The sequence below is a fragment of the Mauremys mutica genome, chromosome 2, assembly GCF_020497125.1.
Source record: "Mauremys mutica isolate MM-2020 ecotype Southern chromosome 2, ASM2049712v1, whole genome shotgun sequence".
NCBI lineage: Eukaryota > Metazoa > Chordata > Testudines > Geoemydidae > Mauremys > Mauremys mutica.
Window position 1 is genome coordinate 115018437 of NC_059073.1, and position 26215 is coordinate 115044651.

Sequence of the window (26215 nt, forward strand, 5' to 3'; positions counted from 1 at the left end):
ATAAACGGGAATATGCTGTCCTTGATTAAACAAAGAAAGCATTAACTCTGGTTAGTAAATTGACAGTTTGAAAATCTGACTCATAGTGACAAGAAACAAAGTTATTTAGGTGCCTAGAAATGTGGAGAGGTGTCTTGTGGGATTTTCAAAAGTACCTGAGCAGGTTTGGTGCCTAAGTCCTGTTGAAGTCAATGGGAATTAGGTGCCTAACATGCCTATGTGCTTTTAAAAATCCCACTAGGTGCCTCTCCGAATCTTAATACCTAAATACCTTTGAAAATCTGGCTCCTCCCTGTTTTTAGAATTAGTAGATCTCATCCTTTCCCACCTGGTTTGTATTCATAGTCTGGAAGAGGAAAACAAGCTTTCTTGCTTTGTTAACTCCTAATAAATGTCTAAACTTTGAATGAACTAATCTACATGAAGGAAAATATCCTCTCTGCACCTGCTGACTCAACTGAACCCAAAAGTAATTAAGGCAAAAGCTTTTCTGCACAACAGGAACTGAAACTCCTTAGATTTGCAAAAATGACAATACCGGCAGTGGCTCTGGTGTAAAGATTGAACATAATATAGATACATAATTCAGTACAGAACATTGTGATATATTTAGAAAGCTTGAGGTGACTTCAAAAGTTTAGGGTGTGTTTTCCCTGATTCTGAATATAGTTAAATAAGCTCATTCAAACTGATGAGGACTCATGAAGCAGCATCTCTTTTTTAATTACTTAAATGATTTTAATAATTATAGTACATTTAAATCTTATTACAGGTTGTCATAATTTCACATTTAATTTTAAAAGAAAAATGTATTTAATTTAAATTTAAAAAAATCTGATTTAAATAACTTAAAAAAAAAATTATTTTTATCCACCATGGCACGCAGGTCGGGGAGTTCAGCCTACACTCTAAGGACCCCATTCCCTACTTAAACATTCAGACTATCCTTGAAATGTTTAAATCTGCCCTTTCTCTTCAAAAATATACTTTTTTCTGCTGACTAATTTAACTCATTCTACCAAATCTCAGGATCTTGAAACCCCCCTGAGCAACAGTGATAAGTGCAGGCTTTGGACTAATGAATCTTTGTGATGTAAATGCAGTTTTTGATTAGATGCCCAGACTCCAAATAAAAGCCTTTTTGATTTCCTTGTGAATAGGAGGAGGAGAAAATATTTGATTGTAGGTTCACATCCTGGACTGAACAAGTCCAGGGCTAGCCTCGTTCCAGCTGGATGTTGGACATCTAATTTTGTTTCCAGTGAAAATGGGGCTGTCAGCGTATTTGAAGGATTCAGAGCAGATGGAAAAATAAAGCTGGCATTGCAGAGTTTTAGAATTGATTAGATTGGAAAATCTCTAAGTGAGTTAGGACCGTCATGCACTGGTCAAGTCATGGAACTTGATATTCTCTGCTAATTATTTAGGACATCTGGCAAGTACAGGGATTGTGTGTGGGTAGAGTGACTTGCTGGACAGCAGATAACCAAAATGCTATGCGACTTTTATATAAAATGTAGTATATGCCAGTCCCAAGCATTGAACTATCATGAGTTGGGCCCCCAGAAAATCATGAGATTGGCTTAAAATTCATGAGAGTTTTAAATATACATAAAGTTTGTGTTCTAACTGCCTGGTGGTTTTTGAGCCTTTATGTTCATGTTTTCAAGCTTTTCTCTGCAACCATGAGGGCTAGATACTTCTTTTTTTTTTTTTTAAATGAAAGCTGAGATTCACATATAATCACATGATTCCACAAGCTGTTGCTGTAAGAAAAGCACCAACTATTATAAATGATATCTATATGACATAGATGATAAATACTATCAACTCACATGATTTTAAAATGTTATAAATCTCTGGGCTTGTGTAAAGTATCAGATAATCCTGTCTACAAAACAGGCAGATGCCCCACTTTGCCTGGAGCAAACACTTCCAGGGAGTTAGGGTGAAATTCATCCTTGTACAGAGGGCCATCACAAACCTTACATGCTCAAAATAAGGATTGAATAGGACCTAAGTGGTGTGTAGGCCCTAGGGTGTGTGTGTGTGCATAGGGTTTTGCTCAGGGGTGTATTTTACTCTCAAAATTAGTAGTCTCCATAGCTCATTCAGTTTTTGGCCTCTGCTGAACTTGCTAACAAGGACACCAAGGAGGGCTAATATTAGTGATGGTTTTGTGAAGTAGACTCTTGGACTTAGACTAAAACCACCAGCTCATTTCAAAAGCTGACGAATGCCAACAGCTTTCAGTGACAAGTGCCCATATCTGAATGTAAACTGGTGACCTAGAAACCAAAGCCTCTTGTGTCATTTTGCCAATCTCCTGAATCAACTAGTCCCTCCACCTCATTTTTAAGGCAAGCAGAATACTTGACTGCACTGCTGCATGTGATATCCTGGGGTGGTTCCATTGCTTGTGTGTGTGTGTCTCTCCAATTTGCCAAGGCACAGGAGCATTGCAGAAGCTACAATATTTAGAAAACAACCTGAAATTGAAGTCCCCATTTCTACTGTTCAGACCAGTACCTTGTTCACAATTGGGCCAGATTCTGAGCTTAGTTACACGGGTGTGACTCCAGAATGAAATCATTGGAGTGATGACAGAGATACATGCCTGTGTCACTGACAGCAGAATTTGGCCCATTATATGGAGTGACCCTTTTTAGCTATGCCTCACCTTCTGACTTGAGGAGCAGTGTCAGCCAAAGAGAGAGTCTCTATGAGCTGAGGGGGCCTTTTGAAGGTAGGATGGTAGAAATGGTGACAGAAGTGCTGGAAACTAAGTTATTTTATTAAAAGTGTGAATTTTTCCCCCTTTGAAGGTAATACAACAATAGGGGGTGAGTAGAGCACTCAGAAATGGGCCGGGATTGAGCACTCTGGATGGTCAGTACTTGTATAAAATTATTATTTTAATTAAAAACTCCAGGACAAGGATAGGAACCTGCAAAAGATCCAGTCCTTTTGAGATTCACAACATACATATTGGTGCTTCTCGCTGTGGGTAAATATCTCACTATTTTTGCTGAAATAAGCTTGCTATGTTTTTCTTAGCTTTTGTGTCATTGATGTGGCTCTTTTTATCTGCAACAGTGAGCTGCTCTTGTGAAAGATGTTTGTAGGAAAAGCTGCGCTTAGCTCAGTTTAAGGCAGTGATGAAATGACCAGTAGAATGACCGTTATTTCCCGTGCTAAATCTGTTTCTCAAAAGTATCTTGTTCAACAGTGGACATGACTAGACCTTGACCCTAGGCCTGGGCAGCAGGAGGTAAATATTGTATCTAGGTTCATTCCTAAAGAATCCAGTTTTGGAACTTGCAGCCAGACACATATGTTTTCTTGAGACTGTCAATATTTAAAGAAGAGTTTCTCCTTCAACCCTGACTTTTGGTCAGCATGCAGCTGATTCATTCCCACAGCTCAAAGCTAAGGTGCTAATTTCTTCTTTGGAGAAGGAAACCCCGAGGGGTGGGGGGACAGGTGGGGGGATTTTGATCTCCCTGTTTCTTATTTGGTCTGCACAAACATGTCAGTGTTCTAAATCAGCTGTTTTGTGCAAACCTTTAATGTTCTCCATGTTTCAAGAAAACCATTATAGCTGCTTGTAAATTTACAGCTGTGGAGAGGACAGAGTTTAGTATCGCATAGACTCAAATGCTGAACAGCGTCCTCCTGAAAGATCAGTGCTGGTGATAATATAAGAGCTATCTGGGCACAAAGCAGAAAGTTGTCCAAATCCCCGCCAGAGTAGACTATAGCACGTGGATTAGGATATGTATAAATAAACAATGGCTCTCAGGGTTTGCATTTGAGGCTTTTTTAATTAATAAAGAATCCGGTTTAAAAAACAGATCAAAATGCTGCTAAAAGAAACTGCAAGATTCCCCCTCCCTTTCTCTCTCGGTTCTGCTCATCCTTCCATGTGTGGGCCTAACTCCCACTGATTCTAAAGGCAATTCCCCTGTGTCTCAGGGCCCATAGGGTGCTCAATCTTGTTTTGGTTTGTTTGTTTGTTTGTTTGTATATTGGTAGCTCCAAGAGGTCCCAATCAGGGCTCAGTTGTTTTAGGCACTCTACACACGTAAAGATTGTCCCAGAGCTCCAAAGAGTTTACGAACACAATGCAGTCTTGCCCTCATGCATAGCTTACGTAATCAATGACTGTGTGGAGGACAGGAAAAAACCCAGCAGCATGTGTTGAGGGCAGGGAGAGGAGGATGAGAATCAAACTGGAACAGGAACTGAACTCAGGGGATTCTCTTCCATTGTGTAGATCAGCTCACGATTGAGCCCCTGGGGATTCCTCATTGAGGGATTTGACTGTATCTGGGACCATTTGACCACCCCTATTATCCTCCAGCAAAGAAAACTGTGGCAAGCAGAAGTAATCCTTCTGAAATACTGTCTGTCTAGGAATAATCGTTAGAATTTCTTATTAGTCTTATGTACTCACATCACATGATGACCCCCTAGGATATAATTGCACCTGACATTTTCTGTGTTCATGGCTAATTGTCCAAACTAGGGCCCACTGTAAAGCATCCATGTAACAGAAAATGGCTCGTTGAAATAATCACTGAGCTGTGTCTGAAGCAAATGGTACAGCAGAACATTACCTGTTAAAGGAATATAGGTCAGGAAGATGAATGCAAACAAATCCTGCACTGTGGCATCACTGAAGGGATTACACAGGAGCAGGAGAAGGCTGACTATGAAGGAGAATGCCTACAGACTGGTGTCTGAGCTATCTGTAAAGATGAGAAAGGAAATGTAGAAAAGAAAACCATGACTGTTTGAAAGGGAATCCAGTAGAATATAATACAATTAGAAAAAGGTTATATGTGTCTATAGCTATGTCTACACTTACAGCGGCATGTCTAGTACATACATTTCACACTCCCCCTAGCATGGGTATAAATAGCAGTGCAGGTGGCGAGGCACTGCTTAGGTGAATAGAGTGAAGACACACCAGAACCCTAGGGTATGCACCTTACATGGCTCTCTACTCACCCAAGCAGTACCTCCCACATTTACAGTGGTATTTTGAGCAGCATAGTGTACTGCTGCCAGAGCCTATCCCTGCCATGGAGAAAGACTCGAGCAGTGGGGAAAGGCTCTGGCCTCCCCACTGCCAGAGCCTCTAACTCGGGGTAGGCAACCTATGGCACGTGGGCCAAAGGTGGCACGCAAGCTGATTTTCAGTGGCACTCACATGCCCAGGTCCTGACCACCAGTCCAGGGGGCTCTGCATTTTAATTTAATTTTAAATTAAGCTTCTTAAACATTTTAAAAACCTTATTTACTTTACATACAACAATAGTTTAATTATATATTATAGACTTATAGAAAGAGACCTTCTAAAAACGTTAAAATTTATTACCGGCACGCGAACCCTTAAATCAGAGTGAATAAATGAAGACTTGGCACAGCACTTCTGAAAGGTTGCCGACCCCTGCTCTAACTGATGCATGTAGCTACACACTGCAGTGAGGACACAGTCTGCTTTTCACTGTGATGTGTGGCTACACATAACTTACATGCTGTCACCAGTGTAAATGAGGCGTATTTGTCAGTGGCCATATAAAAGGGGACGGGGGACACAGTTCATTCACTCCAGTTCATTTAGTCCTGTGGAGATGATTTACCAGTTTTGACTACCTCTTCGGTGGTGACAGCCCTAGCTCCAATTCTGATTGGTCCAATATGTAGCAGACAAAGACTGAATAGGAAGTGCATATGAATTGATTGTCAAGGACAGATTGTGACCCTGCTTCCTCCCCATGGGCGAGCAGTTAGTTACTTATGTGAGTGGTCCCAGTCTGACCCCAAGGGGTTGTCTGGCCTTATGACCCCCGCATCTGAGCACCTCATAAACATTTATGATCGTATCCTCAAAACACCCCTATGAAGGAGGGAAGTACTATACTCAGTTTTAGAGACAAGGGACTGAGTCACACAGAGATTAAATGGCTTTCCTGAGATCACACATTTAGTCTGAGACAAGAACTGAACATGCATCTCCTGAGTCTTTCTCCACAAGACCTTCCTTCCTCCTCTCAGGCTTTTGTTTAGAGGAAGGCAGGACATAATGCAGGGCCGGATAGGTGATAGGAGTTCTGCTATTGCTCATCGGACATAAAAAATCCATCTGTGCTATTATAAATGGAATTAAGACTTCAAGAACTGTCAGTTCTTTTCACCCCCCTTTACATGTGAAAAGCCCAAGTACAGGCATAATATATAAAACAATTTGAGTATTTTTTTTGTCTGGGAACAGGTGTCACTTGTAACTCAAATTGGAATGGTATAAAGTGATTTACCCTGCTGTCATTTTGAATTGATTTCTGCATGCAAGCAGTTACTGCAGGTCTATTTGTGTAACTTTACCTTGCCAGCACTGCATTTGTGTATATATACAGGAAGAAAGAAGCCATCAAGAAGAAGTCAATAATAAAACAACTATTAGATATCAAACCCTGAATTGCATTCAGTACACGCAGGTAGCTTGTTAAAACAGAACCCTCATAAAAGGCTCAATATAACAATGTGCACATATGAGAAATGTGGGAGGACAGATCGTCCCAGCTATATGTTTGCATGTTTGACCTCTTTTGAGACATCACAGGTCTTCTTTGACATCCTAGATATGTTACTAACATCTTGACATGGGGCTCCCTCAAATATTTTGCACCTCAGCCAGAATGATACGTGATGTTCTGTGGATAAAATACTATTTCCCGCTCCCCGACCCAAAATAATCAATCAATCCAATACACTTCCCTCCCCTACAAAATCCATCAAACAGAAAGGGTGGGGATGGAGAAATGAGTTCCCTCAGAAGAAAATCCCAGGATTTTCAGTGTCCTAGTGTGGGCTACTACGGGCATAAGATCTCCTCTACCATGCACTTCTACAAGTAAGAATGAGGGAAGGCTAGGATTAACTGCTCACTTTCATATCCCCTTTTCGGTGTGAATGAATTTTGAAAACAGGAAGGGGTTCGTTTTCATTGCAGTATTCAGTCAGCTGACACATGCGGGATTTTTGTGCATATGGTACCACTGGTTCACAAAATATTGTCTTCTGTCCAGGATGTCTCTTGTTGGTCTTGATCAATATTTGCCCATTAAAACGTCCTGAATTTGCTCACTCTTTTTTCTGTTTTGCAGGCATTGGAAAAAATGTTATCTGTGACCGAACAGCAACTCCTCTGGATGCCTTTAGGATGATGTCTGCAGCCCATTATTACCCCAAGCTCATGAGCATCATGGGGAACGTTCTCCGCTTCCTGCCTGCCTTTGTGAAGATGAAGCAGCTGATTCAGGAGGGCTATGTGGGGGAGCTGCTGGTGTGCGAGGTGCAGGTGCACAGCGGAAGTCTGCTGGGCAAGAAGTACAACTGGAGCTGTGATGACCTGATGGGGGGCGGGGGTTTGCACTCGGTCGGTACCTATATTATCGACCTCTTGACCTTCCTCACCAGCCAAAAGGCTGTGAAAGTGCATGGGCTGCTCAAGACCTTTGTGAAACAGACCGACCACATCAAGGGAATACGTCAGATCACCAGTGATGACTTTTGCACATTTCAAATGGTTCTGGAAGGAGGGGTGTGCTGCACTGTCACTCTCAACTTCAATGTCCCTGGGGAATTCAAACAGGATATTATTATGGTAGGTTCAACTGGACGACTGATTGTAATAGGCACTGATCTGTATGGGCAGAGAAACAGCTCTCCTCAAAGAGAGCTCCTTCTAAAGGACTCTATGCCAGTCAGCAACTCCTTACTGCCTGAGAAGGCCTTCAGTGATATCCCATCCCCATACCTTCAGGGCACTATTAAGATGGTGCAGGCCATCCGGCAAGCGTTTGAGGACCAGGATGACAGGAGAACCTGGGATGGGAGGCCCCTCACCATGGCTGCGACTTTTGATGACTGCCTGTATGCCTTGTGTGTAGTGGACACCATTAAAAAGTCAAACCAACTAGGGGAATGGCAGAACATTGCAATCATGACAGAAGAGCCAGAGCTGAGCCCTGCATACCTGATCAGTGAAGCCATGCGTAGGAGCAGAATGTCTCTGTACTGCTAGCTTCACTCAGCTCTTAGAAAGGAATGGAAACAACACAGCTGTTAAAGAATAATTCAGACAGCATAAGGATTTGGACATATAAAAGTTTGACAAATTTGGTGTTTAGACCAACTAAACTAGTTGGTGCCTCTATATTATGGTGATGGGCGTGTTAGAAATGCCTAAGCTAGACAGCTGGAAATGAGAATTGTTAAAGGGCTGACCTAAATAACTTGTGCTAACTGTTTAGCAGCAGTATTAACTGGCTGGATAGCAAGATATCATGGAATCAGTCTCCTGCATGGAAGTGCTTATCTGATCCAGTTGTGCTTACTGTGAAAGTTCAGGAAGGTCCTTTTTGACTTACCTGTCCGGCCAGAGGGCTGTGAAGGCTCTGTCATGTCAGAAAGTCTCCTGTGGCATCTGACGTGAAGAGTTCCTACCATGCCAGCTGACAACACCACACTGTACTACTACATTACTAACCAGTACATAGAATAATAAGACTTGGTGTGACCAAGTGTCATGTGACCAGGTCACACTTGGCAGCTCAATTTTCATAGTTTATTCTGAGGGTTTTTTTGTTTTGTTTTGTTTTTAACTACAATTAAGTAGGGGACACTGTGGCTTTTGTAAACAAGTAAGTCTCCAACAGCAGCTCATATAACTGGGGGTGGGAAAAGCATTCTACAAGCTCATGTTGAGTTTCAATGTTAGCTGTACAGATGTGCTCATAAAGAAGGTTTGTGCAAAACCTTCATCAGCAAAATCCAGGCCACGTGACACTCTCCTGATTTGGGGTTTGTTACACAGCCAAAACTTGGACCAGGTTTACACACTTTTTTCCTGTGAGCCTGGGATTGAGTTCTGAGTGAACTGGTCTTGAATTATGGCAGAGAATATACAAAACTAAGTGGGCTTTTACCCAAAGCTATGTTTTGAGTTTTTGTGTTTTTACATGCATGTGAACCTCAACCTAAAAGAAGAAATCTGCACCAGCCACCAAATTCCCCGTTGCTCAGCCCAGAAGCTTTCAGCTCCTGAAGATGGAAGGTCTGAATGATAGGCCACAAAGAATGAGAAAAATTCTTATAGATTTACAGGGGAAAAAAGCAAAAACCTCCTTAACTGCCTAAAGTCAGCAGCCACAGGTACTGTGCTGACTGTTCTGCAGGAACAGACAAATGGTCTCTGGTTTACTTATCCCCCTTGTCTTTAATGTGTTAGGCCCTACTCTTGGAAACATTTTATGCGGATGCTTGTGAATTGTCCTGGTGAGCTCTGTGGGGCTCCTCTTATGCATTAAGCTACTCACATGTTCATGAGTTTGCAGCATCGGGGTGCAGCTATGAAAAATAACACAGTAAAATGTAATCCCCAAAAGAATACAAAGCAAAAATGCATTTGTCTTAAACTGTAGCAAAACAACTTGTTTTGGTTAATCTGATTGGGCGGCCGGGGGGTGCGGGGAGAGGACCTCTTAGAAGATATATGCTTGCTCTAAGGATTGAGAGAGAAATTTTGAACCTTTTTCTCAGGGACACCAGGTCAGTATACTAATTAATTGTTTAAATTACAAAAATTATGACTCTCTTTAAATTAAAAAAAAAAATGTTTACAGCTCTGTCATCTTTAGGGGTGCTTAGAGCTCCCTTAGGAATCCTGCTACTGGCCCCTACCTTATTACCTTGTTCTCTTGACTGCTATTGTCTAGGCTTTAGTGCTGCATTTACTGAACTGGGAGAGCAATGCTCAGTACAAATTTTATTTGAAAAAATTTGTAAAATCCTAGATATTTGTGAACTTTCACGACTTCTTTACAGAGATCTTTAAATAGTGTGAATGATGGAGGAAAAAGGTCATAACATTTGTTTAAATAATATTGTGAAATGAATCAGACTATTGGATGATTACTGCTTGACCAGCTCTAGCAATTGTATCTGTTGTTTACTGCTTCTGCTAGGGCCTTGGGCAAGGATGCAGGGCTTCTCCTGCTAGGGTCTCAAGTTTCAATTTTTTTCCCAATTGTTTAAAATTATTCCTTGGAAAATAATTGTCAATGAAGCAATTAAGCAAATAGGAAATAGCCAAGATTACAATCATTGTTGCATATAACACTATTCCTTTATTTAAATAAACCTGCGCGCGCGCACACACACACACACACACACACACACCCCCCCGAGGGACAGTCGGATCAAAAACTAAATCTCTCTTAGCAAAAGAATGATATTAATCAGAGAGGGTCAAGAGACATGTATTGTTTTTTGTTTTTTTTTAATGCAGTATGGTGTAATCTCCTTACTGAGGACAAAGGTAGAGTCATGGATGCAGGATAAAGTGGATGACTAAGATACAGAAAAATCAATGGCAGGGAGCTAGGTACCATAAACCAAGTCTGGTAAAAGAAAACACCATCCCAAACTGTAGCCCCAAACCTGAATTAAATCTGAATCAAATTATTTTTTCGTTTCTCTTCATTTATTATTTGCATTGCAGTAGAGTTACAGAGCTCCAGTCATGGACCAGGACCCCATTGTGCCAGGTGCTGCACAAAATGTAATATCTTTGCCATCTATATTTTTAACGTTTATGCCTCTCTGGAGTTTTATGGTCCTGGCTGAAAGCATAAGTGCTGGAATCCTGGGCCTTGTCCTTGCAGTGAGCTCCATGCAGGCAAAACAGAGTCCTATTGAATTCAGTTTTTCTGGCCCTGAGTTTCAGGTGGTTGTGCATCACCTTTCCTCTCCTTAGCCTTATCGGTTTGGATACTGCAATTTGCAGAGTTTAACTCTAACTGGGGTGCAACTGGTGACTGCTTGCAGTCAGGATTGAATGAAGTTTTTGTACTTTCCAGGATGTAAGGTGAGATGAAATATACTGCTATCTGGGCAAGATTTTGGTAGCATGAGATGCAAATATATTAAACTGCCATCTGAATTAAAGGAACAAGTGACTAGTTTATTTGTAGAATGTGTCATAATATTCCAATAAAATTATGACTTACTCTATACTAGGGCTATTTAGATTTGCAGTATCAAACCCTCATTATTTTGGGGACCATTTGAAGTACATTGAGCAGAATGCTGCAGCTGGCCCCTGGAGTTCACATCACATTTAAGAATGTGGCCAATGGTTAAAAAAGGTTTACTGTATTTAATTTAAAAGAATCCCTGGTACTGTACCAATGAATTTGGAATTGCAGTTTTAATGCTACTCTTTCTCTAGTGCAGGGGTGGGCAAACTTTTTGGCCCGAGGACCACATCGGGGTTGCAAAACTGTATGGAGGGCCGGGTAGGGAAGGCTGTGCCTCCCCAAACAGCCTGGTCCCTGCCCCCCATCCGCCCACTCCCATTTCCCGCCCCCTGACTGCCCCTCTCAGAACCCCAACCCATCCAACCCCCCCGCTCCTTGTCCCCTGACTACCCCCTAGTCACCTCCCCCGTTCTGACTGCCCTGAACCTTATCCACACCCCTGCCCCCTGACAGGCCCTGTCAGGAGTCTACCCTCACTTGAAACTGGGCGGTTTCAAAGTGAGGACCCGCATGTCTTCCCCCACCCCAAAATCCTAGGGTAGGTCTCCCCTTCGGCTGCCACCACCCGGTCAATTCCGTGGGCCGGGACACCCCTGTTTCCCCCCTTGGGAACACAGATCAATTCACAGAGGAGGAACCTCCCCCCCTCTTCCCTCTCTCCAGCCTGCTCTGGAGACAGAGTTGCCTGGATTCAAACGCCTTGAATCTCTACACACAGGGAAGCAGCCCACTTCCCCCTCCCCTTCCCCTGAATTTCCCCAAGGGAAGGAATTAACCAAGTCCAAAGAAAAGAAAAGAATTTATTAAGAGAACAAAAAGAAAGTACAGAATCTCTATGAGCCCAAGCTGGACACTCATAGGGTATAACCTTATCAATCTCTGGAGAGAATCCCCTCTCCCCCTTTTCTCAGTAAAAGCAATATCAGCAAACAGGAATAAAGCATTTCCTTTAGCAAACACACAATTGCAAATATAGAAATCAAATCATAAGACTAATTTGCCTTTCTAATTAATACTCACTATTAATTAGTAGAAACTACTCCAGGAGAACTTGGAGACATGACTGTCCTCTGTTAAATTCAAGAACAGTTCTCACCCAGACAAAGGCTTCCCTCCACAGAGATTTGAAAAAATCTTATCTGTGATTGGTCCTCTGGTCAGGTGGTCACCAGGTACTACATGTTAACCCTTTACAGGTAAAACAGACCTTAACCCTTAACTATCTGTTTATGACACGCCCCCCAAATCGCCAACAGTGGGAACTACTGGTGGTGATTTCCTCCTAGCACTGTAACATAAACAGATAAACAAAACACATGCACTATTACATATACTACTAAGTATGTAACCAACAAGATATTTGACACTGAAGAACACTTTGTATGCATTTGAGCGGACATACTTGGCAACGTCCTTGCCCATCCCCTCCCAGTGGAAGGAATGTTTTTAACCTGTTATTGCTTTGTTGACCCCAGAATGCCCCCTGGGATGTCAGGGCCCAAGCTTAAGAGCTTGTCCCAGTACTTAGTTGGAACTACCAACTGTCTTTGAGGATGCTGGCCTTCCTGGTGTCCACCAGAAAGAATGTCCTTATATAAAAGTCCTTGTTTTACAACAAACTGGAATTGGGTAGAAGAGCTGAGAGGCGGTGGGTTGCTTCGTGCCGCCGCCCAAAGCTTTTTTAAGGCTGTCATCGGCTTCCTGCTCAGTCTGGAACTGTTCCCTTGAGGCGGGAGACACCAGTTCCTCTGGGAGCGATGTAGGTGATGAGGTTGTTTTCATTGACTGTGGACCGCTCTCCGCTGGTGCACAAGGTGATATTTCAGGCTCTGGCTGAGCCTCTTGGGTAGAGTTGTCTGCTGCTTCTGCCAGTTTAGGCCCGTTGGCGCCCCCTGGCGGTGGAGTTGCAAGCGCTGGCGTCAGTGCTGGCGCTGGTTCTGCCGCTGGTTGCTTTTCCAGTTCCGGTCCTGGGACTGGATGTACTATGGCTGCTGTAGTTGTTGGCATGGGATCCGGTTCCACCACCTCTGTCTGGGTCTTTGGTAACACAGACAGGGTCCTGGTGGATGGCTCAGGAACAGGGATGGGAGTGCCTGCTTGTTTGGCCTGGCCGCGGGTGACCACTCCCCCCCTCTTGGCCAGCTGCACATGGTTGGCCAAGTCTTCCCCCAGTAGCATGGGGATGGAATAATTGTAATAGACAGCAAAAGTCCTTTTTCCTGACCAGTCCTTGTACTGGTCTTCAGGGATGCTGTACCCATGGCAGGTCCTTTTAACCTTTTTGAAGAAGGCCTTAGTGTCCTCACCTGCCATGTAGGTGGGAAATTTGTTGGGATGGGGAACAGTGCCTTCTGGTGCTGGCCACACCCCTCTGCAGTCAGTGAATTTTATGTGTGGCTTGCTGGTGTTGCTTTTTGGTGCTGGCCACACCCCTTTGCAGTCAGGGAATTGGTTTCCCCAATTCCTAACCCTCTCTATTTCCGAGAGACTGAATAGAAAAGAAACAAAACCTTTTCATTTGCAAATGTGTAGTTGCTGTTTGCTGATATACTGAGAAGACCCAAAAAAACTGGTTTGTCCTGTTTCTAGCACTTGCTAAGTACCTCACAGTGGGGGTCCTTTCTAACAAGCCTCCTAGAAAAACTTGCACCTCTTTCCTAGCTGTTTTTAAGCAGACAGAAAGAAAAAAAGGAGAAAAAAGAAAAGAAGAAGGAAAAAAATCCTTTTCTAACACAGCCTGTTAGAAACCTTATGCCTCAGCTAAACCCAGCTGAAAATCTGTTTCCAAAAAACAATCTTCCTAATAAGCCCAGCTGACCGGCTGGTGCTACTTAGTACCTGCAGAAAAGTGTAGTAAATCCTCTCAGAGATTTGTATTCCCTGGCTCCAGAGGATTTGAAAAGACACAGGGGAAAAAAATCTGGCTGGAGGGTTTCTGTCTCCCCCCCCCAAACCTATTTTCCCTGTTGGATGGGAATGTACTTTGTCGAGCACTTCCCCCCACCTTAGGAATCCTGAGTGATACCTGATATCACAAAGGAAGGACACACCTCTAGGGAAGAGTTTTTCCTCAACATAGCCAGCAGAGAAAAAAACTCCTCCTAACCCTGAAAACTGCTTGAAACTTGCCTTTTCCTCAAGCTGCCTGTCCAAGCAACAAGAACGAAAATATGCTTTCAACAAAGCCTGCTGGAAAACTAAATTGCCTCCAGCCAACCTGGCTGAAACTGTAAACTGCCTCTGCTCTGAGTTGCTGTACCCAGCAGCCCAGCTGAAAGGCTGCTGCTAACAATACCCCTGAGAAAAATCTGATCTATTTCCTCAGGGATCTGTGTTCTCCTGTCTTCTGATCCTTTCAAAAGACACAGGGAGAAAAAAAAAAAAAAACCTGGCTGGAGGGTTTCTCTCTCTCCACCCCAAACCTGTTTTTCCTGTTGGATGGGAATGTACTTTGGCGAGCACTTCCCCCCACCTCAGGAATCCTGAGTGGTACCTCGTATCACAATGGACGCAAGTATCGCTCCACAGGAGGCTTTGTAACAGAAAGCCCTGCAAAAAACTGAAAATACTTCTAACCCTGAAACTGCCTCAGAGTGCCTCTGGTAGAAAAGCCTAGCCTCTCTCTCTGGGTCCGAAACACCACTGCCACCATGTCAGGAGTCTACCCTCACTTGAAACTGGGCGGTTTCAAAGTGAGGACCCGCATGTCTTCCCCCACCCCAAAATCCTAGGGTAGGTCTCCCCTTCGGCTGCCACCACCCGGTCAATTCCGTGGGCCGGGACACCCCTGTTTCCCCCCTTGGGAACACAGATCAATTCACAGAGGAGGAACCTCCCCCCCTCTTCCCTCTCTCCAGCCTGCTCTGGAGACAGAGTTGCCTGGATTCAAACGCCTTGAATCTCTACACACAGGGAAGCAGCCCACTTCCCCCTCCCCTTCCCCTGAATTTCCCCAAGGGAAGGAATTAACCAAGTCCAAAGAAAAGAAAAGAATTTATTAAGAGAACAAAAAGAAAGTACAGAATCTCTATGAGCCCAAGCTGGACACTCATAGGGTATAACCTTATCAATCTCTGGAGAGAATCCCCTCTCCCCCTTTTCTCAGTAAAAGCAATATCAGCAAACAGGAATAAAGCATTTCCTTTAGCAAACACACAATTGCAAATATAGAAATCAAATCATAAGACTAATTTGCCTTTCTAATTAATACTCACTATTAATTAGTAGAAACTACTCCAGGAGAACTTGGAGACATGACTGTCCTCTGTTAAATTCAAGAACAGTTCTCACCCAGACAAAGGCTTCCCTCCACAGAGATTTGAAAAAATCTTATCTCTGATTGGTCCTCTGGTCAGGTGGTCACCAGGTACTACATGTTAACCCTTTACAGGTAAAACAGACCTTAACCCTTAACTATCTGTTTATGACAGGCCCCCTGGGACTCCCAAGCCTAGCCAACCTCCGCCCCCGTTCTCCATCCCCTGAAGGCCCTCCCTTCCCCCAGAACCTCTGCCCCATCCAACCGCTCCCTGTCCCCTGACTGCACCCTGGGACTCCCCACTCCCTGCCCCTTTAGCATGCCGGATCCAGCCACGCCGCTGCGCTGCCCAGCAGGTGCGGCAGGCCAGAGCGCTGGCGGCGCGGCACGCTGAGGCTGCGGGGGAGGGGGGACAGTAGGGATGGAGTCGGGGGCTAGCCTCCCAGGCCAGGAACTCAGGGGCCAGGCAGGATGGTCGCGGGCCATAGTTTGCCTACCTCTGCTCTAGTGCCACAAGATCTGAGCTCCTGCTAGAATTGGTGCAGACCCAGTTATTCAAATCCAGGCTACTATTTAATGTACAGTAGCCCAGAAGTAACCTTGTGCACTTGCTAAATCAAAAATAATCTTTGTTTCTAGGGCTGCTGTTGGAGAGGCTCTTTCCTTTGCCATTCGTTACTTGTGTACCTGTGATATTAAACATTGTGATCTGCCGCCAAAGAGGCAGCGAGCCAAAGCAATGCTCATTAAGAGGCAGGTTATGCCTTGCAGTGAATTCAGTAGAAAGATTCCCATTGACTCCATGTGGAGTTGGATTGGGCTCCAATGAACAAAGAGGTAAATGGAGGGCAGCCCCTCCTCATGTCCCTGTGTAGCAGCAAGGCACAATTGCAGTCCTTCCATGTGCCCCATAAGTTTCAAGATACCCCAAGTGGGTGAGAAGGTGGGTCCATGGCCCTGTATACACCAGCCATGCAAGTGAAGTATACTGTTACCCCTGGACGGGTGTAACAACAGGTGCACTCTGCCTGTGTGTCAGGGAGCTCAGGAAGGAGTCATGTTTTCCCAAGGGCAAAATTCCTCCCAGAACTCCCCCTGGAGCCAGGGGCGGCTCTACCTTTTTGGCCGCCCCAAGCAGTTATGCGCGGGAGGCGCCCCGGAGCCGCGGGAGCAGCGGACCTCCCGCGGGCATGACTGCGGAGGGTCCGCTGGTCGCGCGGCTCGCGGACCTCCCGCAGCTGTGGACGGTTCGCAGGTCCGGCGGCTCCGCTTGAGCTGCCTACCCCCTCCGCAGTCATGCCTTCGGCAGGTCCAGCCGAGCCGCGGGACCAGCGAACCGGCCGCAGTCATGCCTACGGGAGGTCCACTGGAGCCGCGGGACGAGCGCCCCCTCCGCAGTCATGCCTGCGGCAGGTCCGGTCGTCCCAGGGCTCCGGTGGAACTGCCGCAGGCATGACTGCGGCAGGTCCGCCGGCCCAGCCTGCCGCCCCCCCAGGAAAGGGCCGCCCCACGCGCGTGCTTGCCGTGCTGGGGTCTAGAGCCGGCCCTGCCTGGAGCTGTGCCCCAATGCAGGGCTCAGTTAAGCCCTAAACAATGTTAGCAACCTCAAGCTTTGGGCTTTCCCTTATTTCATACCGTGCACATGGCTAGATTAGTAGCATTCAACCTGTATAGTTAGAAAATACCTATGTATAGATAATACTTTCTTACCCAGGATCCCTGTATGGCAGAGTGTCAATGCATGCACAGACAAGCTCAGACTCAGCATGAGTTTCTGCAAAACTCATCTTAACCTTTGGCTGAAAGCATGAGAAATTCCTGTCTAGCTAGCTTAGAGCAATCAGAGGCACTCTCCACTTTGTACTCAATTGCTTTTTCTTTTCTCATCTCTTCAATAGCTTTTGAATTACTGTGACCACAGAAGAGAAGGGGTATCCCTGTCTCTGCTCCACATTGTCCTGGCACGTAAACTATTCAATTCTGGCATTATCCCATTTATTTTTATGTCCTTACAACTATAGCAAAAACCAACTAAAAATGACTGTTCTGTACAAAAATTAACATTATTCTTAGCTGATTTTATTTCACCTCAAAAGACAAGCTTAGTATCTCCATCGCATCTTTGCAGAGATCCATAAATGACTACTGACAGCAATGCTTGTCACTGGAAGTTTTTAGCCCTGAACTTCTACATGGTGTAAGTACATCTCTACCCTGATATAACACTGTCCTCGGGAGCCAAAAAAATCTTACTGTGTTATATTGAACTTGCTTTGATCTGCCTGAGTGCGCAGCCCCTCCCCCTCGGAGCGCTGCTTTACCGCGTTATAGCCGAATTCGTGTTATATTGGGTCGCATTATTTCAGGGTACAGGTGTATAATACACTGAGTGTAATCTGTTCATTTCTGTACCTACAAGTGTTTAAAAGCATCTAGCAGACCTTTGGGCTTTGTGCAGCTATTTAACGCATTGGCTTTACACTCTTACCTCCTTGATGGGCAAGTGATATGCCCTTAAATAGCTGAAAAGCTCAACACTGAACTGTTTGACCTCTAAAGAAGGCTTTTGGGTATTTACGACTAGCTGAGAGATGGCAGACTTATGCAGGATAGCAGGTTTTGTTGTTCTTGTTCTTGTTAAAATTGGAAGCAAAATCTGTAAATTTTGCAGATGAAGTATGAATGAATAATCTTTAGTCCTGTTCACTTAAAATTCTCTCCTTGCTGTGGATTTCTTAACCTACAAGGTAGATTCCATTAAATAACAATGACGTCCAACCCCCTCCCCTCCACCCCCAAATCCTCACTTCCTTCATGCATGAAAGGAGGAATTTTAAATAGATAGGACTGTACATAAGGCTGCATTCATGAACCCACCCATACCTGAACAACTGTCTCTTTCTTGCTGCTGCTCTGATGCCAAGCATTTGAAACACAGAATCATTGTGTTAACAAGGAACCTGAAATGTCTCTTCTTTTGGAGAAGATGTTGCCTCTAAATCAAAATTGTCATGATGGCCAGATCAGCACTGAATTAGTTTTAACTGGGCCAGATTCAGTCCTGGTATAGACAGGTGCAATTCTATAGATTTGTATTGTCAGGGTCTGAATTTGGTCCAGTGTGTTTCACTCATATATTGCCATTGTTCTATATAGGAACTCTGGTTGATTACATGGACTTGGCTGTAGATAATCAAGGTTCTCCACTTCTGGTGTTGCAGTGCTAGCTATCATCTTTAGAAGCACTAAAATAAGGATTAACACGTTTATCATATGGTTTATATGATTTTACAGTCCCTCCCACAGCCTTGTTTCTTTTTAACCATCAATCAAGCCCACTGGTATGGACTTTCTTTCTCATCCCATTGCAGGCCATCAAGACAGGTATCTGTTGAGAAAGGCATCTTTTGCTTCCTCATCAGGTTTGCTCTCACTCTATATAACACAGGGTAGCTCAGGTGGCTAATTGCTGATTTGAAGCTAATCCCAAAGCAAAAAATTGCTTTAGTAAAAATCCATTAAATTTGAATAAATTACATTCCCATTGCCCAGCTAGGACAGACAGCAGCTCCCTGCTATGCCTGGTTCATGAATGGTGCCCATTGCTTCTCTTTGTACTGTCTGGGTTTTTTTTTTTTGGTGTTTTTTTTTTCAAATCTTATAGCAACAAACTGAAGATACTTTTGCTTTATCAATATTAAATATATTTATTGTGTTTTTTCAAACATAAATGCAAAGTGTGTGTGTGTGTGTGTATATATATATATATATATATATAAATGTCAGTGCATGGACATATGTACAGTAGATATTTTAAAGAGCTATTTATCAAGAATAAGTGTTATAAAGTAAACAGAGTCTATATTTTCTATATAATGTAGATAGCAAAAAAATAGTGTTTAAATTATAGTAGGATTTTTTTTTTTTAAAGAAATGGACAGTGACAGTTCTACCATTTTAACAGCCAAACTACTTTGTAAGAAAGCTGCCTACTGTGTTTCTCAGTTGCCACAATATCTGTCTCTTCTCCTGGAAGGTGATGTGCATTGTTCATTTTATATTGCTTGGGGAATGTAGTTAGTTATACTCAGCCAACTGGTATGTGCTGCTTAAAACATGGTTTCTAGCTGTTCTGCATATTTGCATTGATGGAATAAAAGGATCTTGAATGGCAAATAAAGACATAAAAGGAGATGATTCCAGCTGTCAGCCATTTTTTTTCTCGGCCTCTTGTGTTTGGTGCAGTGAAACAGCATCAGTTATTTCTGTCTTCTGGTATGATTAAGTTCAGCATGTCTGAGCAAAATACACAAGATTTGTGCTTGCAGCAGCATGAGGTAATTGTGGGGTTAGGGAAGGGAGCAGTAGATATTAGAAGATTTAACTTTTTAGCAAGTTTTTAAACTAACTCCTTCTGGAATGATTTAACCTGGAGAAATTTTCTTGTGTTTGCAGAAAGACACTTTAGGACAGGGTAGCAATTTAAACACCCTGGTAGTCCTATCCCATGTCTGGGTGTATAGGCTCTGCCAGAAAACAGGGTCTGCCAGAAAATGGGTGTCCTCCCCGCCCCATCTCTCTGTGACACAGGAAAGAACCACATTTGCAAGGTACTAGTGTTCAGCAAGAAGTGAGGAATTTGTAACTTTACAAGCCCCATTGTGTTTTTCTCTTAAAGCAGTAGGGTATTCTTCATAGATTCCAAGGCCAGAAGGGACCACTGTGATCATCTAGCCTGAGCTGTATAACACAGACCATAGAACTTCCCCAAAAGTATTCCGGGAGCAGATCGTTTAGGAAAACATCCAATCTTGATTTAGAAATTGCTAGTGATGGAGAATCCACCACAACTCCTGGTAAATTGTTCCAATGGTTAATTATCCTCACTGTTAAAAACGTACACCTTCTTCCAGTCTGAATTGGTCTAGCTTCAACTTCTGGCCACTGGATCATGTTATACTTTTATCTGCTAGACTGAAGAGCTTACTATCAATGTTCTGTTTCCCATGTAGGTACTTATTGACTGTGATCAAGTTGTTATACCAATAGAATAAAAACCAGCAGGATCTTATTAAGAGGAGAAAGGCAAAGATGCCACATTTATTGTAAATATAATAATAAAGCAAAAGATAAAAGTAAACAACGTTGTTTAACTACTTATGCCTGTTACTACTTATTCCTTATACACACATACATATTCATTCAAGTTCTGTATAGGTGTTATAGTTACCAGCCTAGAAGTTGCTCATGCCAAGTTACTGGCCAGGTATCTTGGTCATGAGGATGGAGCTGAGTCTGTGTCAGATGCACGTGATGCTCCTGAAGGTTGGCAGCAGAACCAGAGACTCAAAGTCCTCAGTCTTTAGAGTCCATTCTTATAGGAATAAATTCCTATGTTAGTCTATGGGAACTGTTTCATCCTGCTGTTGCTGACTCATTCAGCAGATGGCACATTCCTGGTGGCTCCACACTGTCCAAAGTTTGTGTTTCTCATCCTTTCAGGTGTTGAGGTGGATCCCAGTTTACCCTCCGGGAGTTGTCTGGTGGTCCACTTGACACATTCTTCGGCTGATAGATACTCCCTTTCTAGGCTGGCACCTCCCTAACCATTCATGTACATCAAGCATTCATCAACATACATTCCATATCTTAACCATATTTTAATTTACTGTCTCCACCACTTTCGGAGTGTGTGCTAATTCATTTGAGACTCCCGGCCCTTTGGCTTGGCTACACTTACAAGTTGCAGCGCTGGTGGAGGCTTTCCAGCGCTGCAATTACACCCCGTCCACACTTGCAGGGCACAACCAGCGCTGCAACTCCCTGGTTGCAGCGCTGGCTGAAAACCCATCCGGGTTGGGGTATAAGGAGTGCAGCGCTGGTGATCCAGCGCTGCTCATCAGGTGTGGACACTCACCAGCGCTGTAATTGTCCTCCAGGGAATAAGGAGTTATCCCAGAATTCCTGTTCAGCCACTCTCTGCTCATCAGTTTGCACTCTACTGCTCTTGCCTCAGGTGACCCGCCCTTTAAATGCCCTGGGAAATTTAAAAATCTCCTTCCTGTTTGCAGCAGCCAGGTGTGTGGAGTGCAATCAGTTAATCTTTACAGGTGACCATGCCTCCACGCGGCAAACGAGCCCCAGCATGGAGCACTGGCGAATTGCAGGACCTCATTAGTGTTTGGGGGGAGGAAGCTGTGCAGTCCCAGCTGCGCTCCAGCCGTAGGAATTACGATATCTTTGAGCAGGTATCGAGGTCCATGCTGGATAGGGGCCATGATCGGGATGCACTACAATGCAGGGTTAAAGTTAAAGAGCTGCGGAGTGCCTATTACAAAGCCCGCGAGGGCAATAGCCAATCCGGAGCTGCCCCCACGACCTGCCGTTTTTACAGGGAGATGGACGAGATACTTGGGGGTGACCCCACTGCCAATCCCAGGACCACGATGGACACTTCTGAGCAGGGTGGGGGACAGGAGGAGGCGGAGGCGGGGGGGGGGAGGAAAACGCGAGTGAAGCTACTGGGATGGGGGAAGACACCCCAGAGTGGCCATGCAGCCAGGAGCTCTTCTCAAGCCAGGAGGAAAGTACCCAATCGCAGCAGCCAGCAGTTGCAGAAGTACAAGCAGAGCAGCGGGTTACCGGTAAGCGGCTTTTATTTTCTGGGTGGAAATGTTTCTGGAGAGGAAGGGGGGTTAAGGCTGCATGCATGCCAGCCTAGATGTGGAATAGCCCATTGATGTGGTCTATCACGTCGCGGTAATCGGCTGCAGTAATCTCCTCAAAAGTTTCAGCCAGAGCGTGGGCAATATGCCTGCGCAGGTTTATAGGGAGAGCCACTGTGGTCCTTGTCCCAGTCAGGCTAACGTGTCCGCGCCACTGTGCCGCGAGGGGTGGGGGGACCATTGCTGCACACAGGCAACTCGCATAGGGTCCAGGGCGGAATCCACATTGCTGTAGAAGAGCCTCCCGCTGTTCCCTAGTGACCCTCAGCAGGGAGATATCTTCCAGGATTAACTCCTGTGAAAAATGTTGGGAGACTCTTTAGTGAAGATAGTGATAGAGATAGGGAGATAGTGAAGATCACCCCTGCAGCTGCATCTTCACTCAACCCCTCTATCACTGCAGCTGTTCGGTGCACTTCCCCGAAGCAACCAGCACCCCTCTATCGCTCAAGCCCCACTTCTCCCTCTATGCAGCACCCCTCACTCACCATTTCGTGTCTTCTGTTGTGTTATGTGTGTGGTAAAAGAATGCTAAAGTGAGGACTAAGAACTCCTTCAGTGTGTGGGAATTACTGTCTGGAGATAGTGAAAACAATGCTACCCTGTTAAATGTTGTCATTTCTGCCTTTCTAAAGTGACCTTGACTGCTGGACTGACCAGATGTACCACAGCACAGAAACTGCAGAATTTGAGGAAAAATCCCTGAAAAAGCAAGGAGGACATGCTGAAAACTGTTATTGCTCACTCTGCTAGAGAGAGTAAAAACTTGCAGGAGTGGAGAGAAAAGGAAAGCAGGCTCCGCAAGAGAAATGCAGTGGCCAAGAGGAAAAGCACAGAGCAGCTGCTAAGCATCCTGTCGCGCCAAGCGGACTCTATCGAGTCACTCGTTGCCATGCAAGCAGAGCACTACCGTGCTACTCCCCCACCCCCCCGTCCCAAAGCTTTTTGCCTTGTGCACCAATGTCAGTTCAAACCCCCCTTCCCCAGCATCCAGGTTCTTACCACCACCAGCTGCCTCCAACACCTGTATGTTCACTAACCAGCCCTGATAACTACAACCCTTACCCTCTGCACTCAACCCCCATCACCATGCAGTTTATGCACCCTGAAGTGCAGGATTCATTGCACAGCACTCCAGACAGGACGTATGCAAACTTGTGACTGTGCAGTTCACCAACCCACACCCCTGCCCTCTTGTGTTCATGAAATGTTGTGTGTGTCTGTCTGTCGGTCAAGGAAGTTTTTTTCTTTTCAATAAAACAATTCTTGGCTTTGAAAACAGTCTTTATTATAGCAGATAGTGAAAGATACCTTAGCCCAGTAAAGAAACAGGCACTGCAAATCATTTTAGGGATAATAGAATAACAGTGTAAACAGTGCACTTCACTCCCATGCAAGGTAGCAAACATTACTGTTGGCTTTCAGCCTCAAATTCTTCCCTCAAGGCATCCCTAATCCTTGAAGCCCTGTGCTGGGCCTCTCTATTAGCCCTGCTCTCTGGCCGTGCATATTCAGCCTCCAGGACTTGAACCTCGGTGGTCCATGCCTGACTGAATGTTTCACCCTTCCCTTCACAAATATTATGGAGGGTACAGCAAGCAGATATAACCACGGGGATGCTGCTTTCCCCCAGTCTAGCTTCCCATACAAGGATCTCCAGCGTGCTTTTAAACGGCCAAAAGCACACTCCACAGTCATTCGGCACCGGCTCAGCCTGTAGTTGAACCGGTCCTTGCTCCTGTCAAGCTTCCCTGTATAGGGTTTCATGAGCCAAGGCAGTAACGGGTAAGCGGGGTCTCCAAGGATCACAATGGGCATTTCGACGTCCCCTACTGTGATCTTCCTGTCTGGGGAAAAAAGTCCCTGCCTGCATCTTCCTGAACAGGCCACTGTTCCGAAAGATGCGTGCATCATGCACCTTTCCAGGCCAGCCTGTGTAAATGTCAATGAAACGCCCACGGTGATCCACAAGTGCCTGGAGAACCATAGAGAAATACCCCTTACGATTAACGTACTCTGATGCCAGGTGGGGGGGGGGGGGGCAGAATAGGAATATGCGTCCCATCTATCGCCCCTCCACAGTTAGGGAAACCCATTTGTGCAAAGCCATCCACAATGTCCTGCACGTTCCCCAGAGTCACGGTCTTTCTTAGCAGGATGCGATTAATTGCCTTGCAAACTTGCATCAACACGATTCCAACGGTCGACTTTCCCACTCCAAACTGGTTCCCGACCGACCGGTAGCTGTCTGGAGTTGCCAGCTTCCAGATTGCAATAGCCACCCGCTTTTCCACCGTCAGGGCAGCTCTCAATCTTGTGTCCTTGCGCCGCAGAGTGGGGGCGAGCTCAGCACACAGTCCCATGAAAGTGGCTTTTCTCGTACGAAAGTTCTGTAGCCACTGCTCGTCATCCCAGACTTCCATGATGATGTGATCCCACCAGTCAGTGCTTGTTTCCCGAGCCCAAAAGCGGCGTTCAACAGTGCTGAGCATTTCCGTGAATGCCACAAGCACTGTAGTGTCACACGCGGCAGGCAAATCCATATCGATATCATCGTCGGACTCCTCACTGTCACTTTGGAGCTGAAGGAATAGCTCAACTGCCAAACGTGTTGTGCTGGCGACACTCATCAGCACAGTCCTCAGCAGCTCGGGCTCCATTTGCCACAGAAATCGCGATTCACACACAGAGAGTAAAACAGAAAGACACTCACAAAGGCGCCAAACGTTGCCGGAAAGACAGAATGCTGGGATGTGAAGCGATGCACCACGGGGCGTTGGCACAGTAAGCGGAATGACCCACACACTTCCTTCCCCTTCCCACAATACTCAGCGCCAAAATGGGACGAGGTGCTCTGTGGGATAGCTGCCCACAATGCACCTCTCAATACAGCGCTGGAAAGTGCTGCAAGTGTGGCCACACTGCAGCGCTGGTAGCTGTCAGTGTGGCCACACTCCAGCGCTGGCCCTACACAGCTGCCTGACCAGCGCTGTAACTCCCAACGCTGCAACTTGTAAGTGTAGCCAAGCCCACAGAGGGTGGTGGTCTGTTCCTAGGAGCCATTGCTGTTACAATGAAGTGAAAGTCACTTAAGGGCTTATAGCATTTGTTTACATTGTATCAATTACAGCTTAAGGCTCACAGCAGGGGTGGTAGCATAGTGTTTACTTCAAGAACAAAGTCAATTAACTTGTTTGTAAGTTTTACATAGTAATAGTGCATCTTTCACAGGACAGATACAATCAATGGTTTTTACAGACAGTAGCTTGCAAGTTTTAACAGAAGAACTAAAAGAGATTTTTGTACTTGGTGAAACTGTTGGATTTTTAAAGTGTGGGGGACAGATTATGGGGGGGCACTGTCACTTAGGGGAATCACTGTTAGTACCTTCTTTAATATCCCTACAAAGTCACCCCTTAAAACTTCTCTTTGTTAAGATAAATAGATTGAGCTCTTTGAGTCTGTCACTATAAGTCATGTTTTCTAATCCTTTAATCATTCTCGTGGCCCTTCTCTGAACCCTCTCTAGTTTATCAATATCCCTCTTGAATTCTTTCCATTTGCAAATGTATTTGTTACATTTTCTTTTGTTTGACAGTAAAGCACACCAAAAAGGTGTTAAAACTGCTCTGTCAGACCTGGCCCACTTCCCGACCACGAATAAAGTGCAGTTATTCCGATGCATTAATGATTACATCACCATATGTGGCCAGATTTGTACTGGTATTTAGGCACTTGAAGAAGCAGAAAGGATCCTGAAATGCCTAGGCAACTTTGAAAATCCCACTAGATCCCTATCTGCTTGTTGAGGCACCTAAATATCTTTACAAATCTGGCCTACTGAGTCTTTCATCTTAAAGGGTCCCAAAGTGCTATATACTGTATATAAACAATGTGTGTGTGTGGGAGGGAAATCACTTCACTCATCAAAAAAGTACAGCTACCCCAGAGGGAGGCCAGGGTGGATCACAACCAGTTAACACCTTTAAAATGTGTGAAAACCTACCTACAGCAGTCGCATTTATAAATATCACAACATTATTGCATGTTAGCTAATACATTTTTTAAAAAACAGCTTTTTCTCCTAGTCTAAACAGAGCCAAGGTGCTAGGCAGTATAAAATC

The 26215-nt window shown here is 44.8% G+C and overlaps 1 protein-coding gene across 2 annotated transcripts in view; it reads left to right on the forward strand.

Moving 5' to 3' along the window:
- Positions 1-10183, forward strand: part of GFOD1 (glucose-fructose oxidoreductase domain containing 1) — a 107823-nt gene extending 97640 nt beyond the window's left edge. For both annotated transcript variants that reach the window (XM_045003095.1, XM_045003096.1), the window contains exon 2: positions 7173-10183. In XM_045003095.1, the coding sequence (XP_044859030.1) occupies positions 7173-8092 (920 nt within the window). In that variant the 3' untranslated portion in view covers positions 8093-10183. The remainder of the gene's footprint in view (positions 1-7172) is intronic.
- Positions 10184-26215: the final 16032 nt, after the last annotated feature.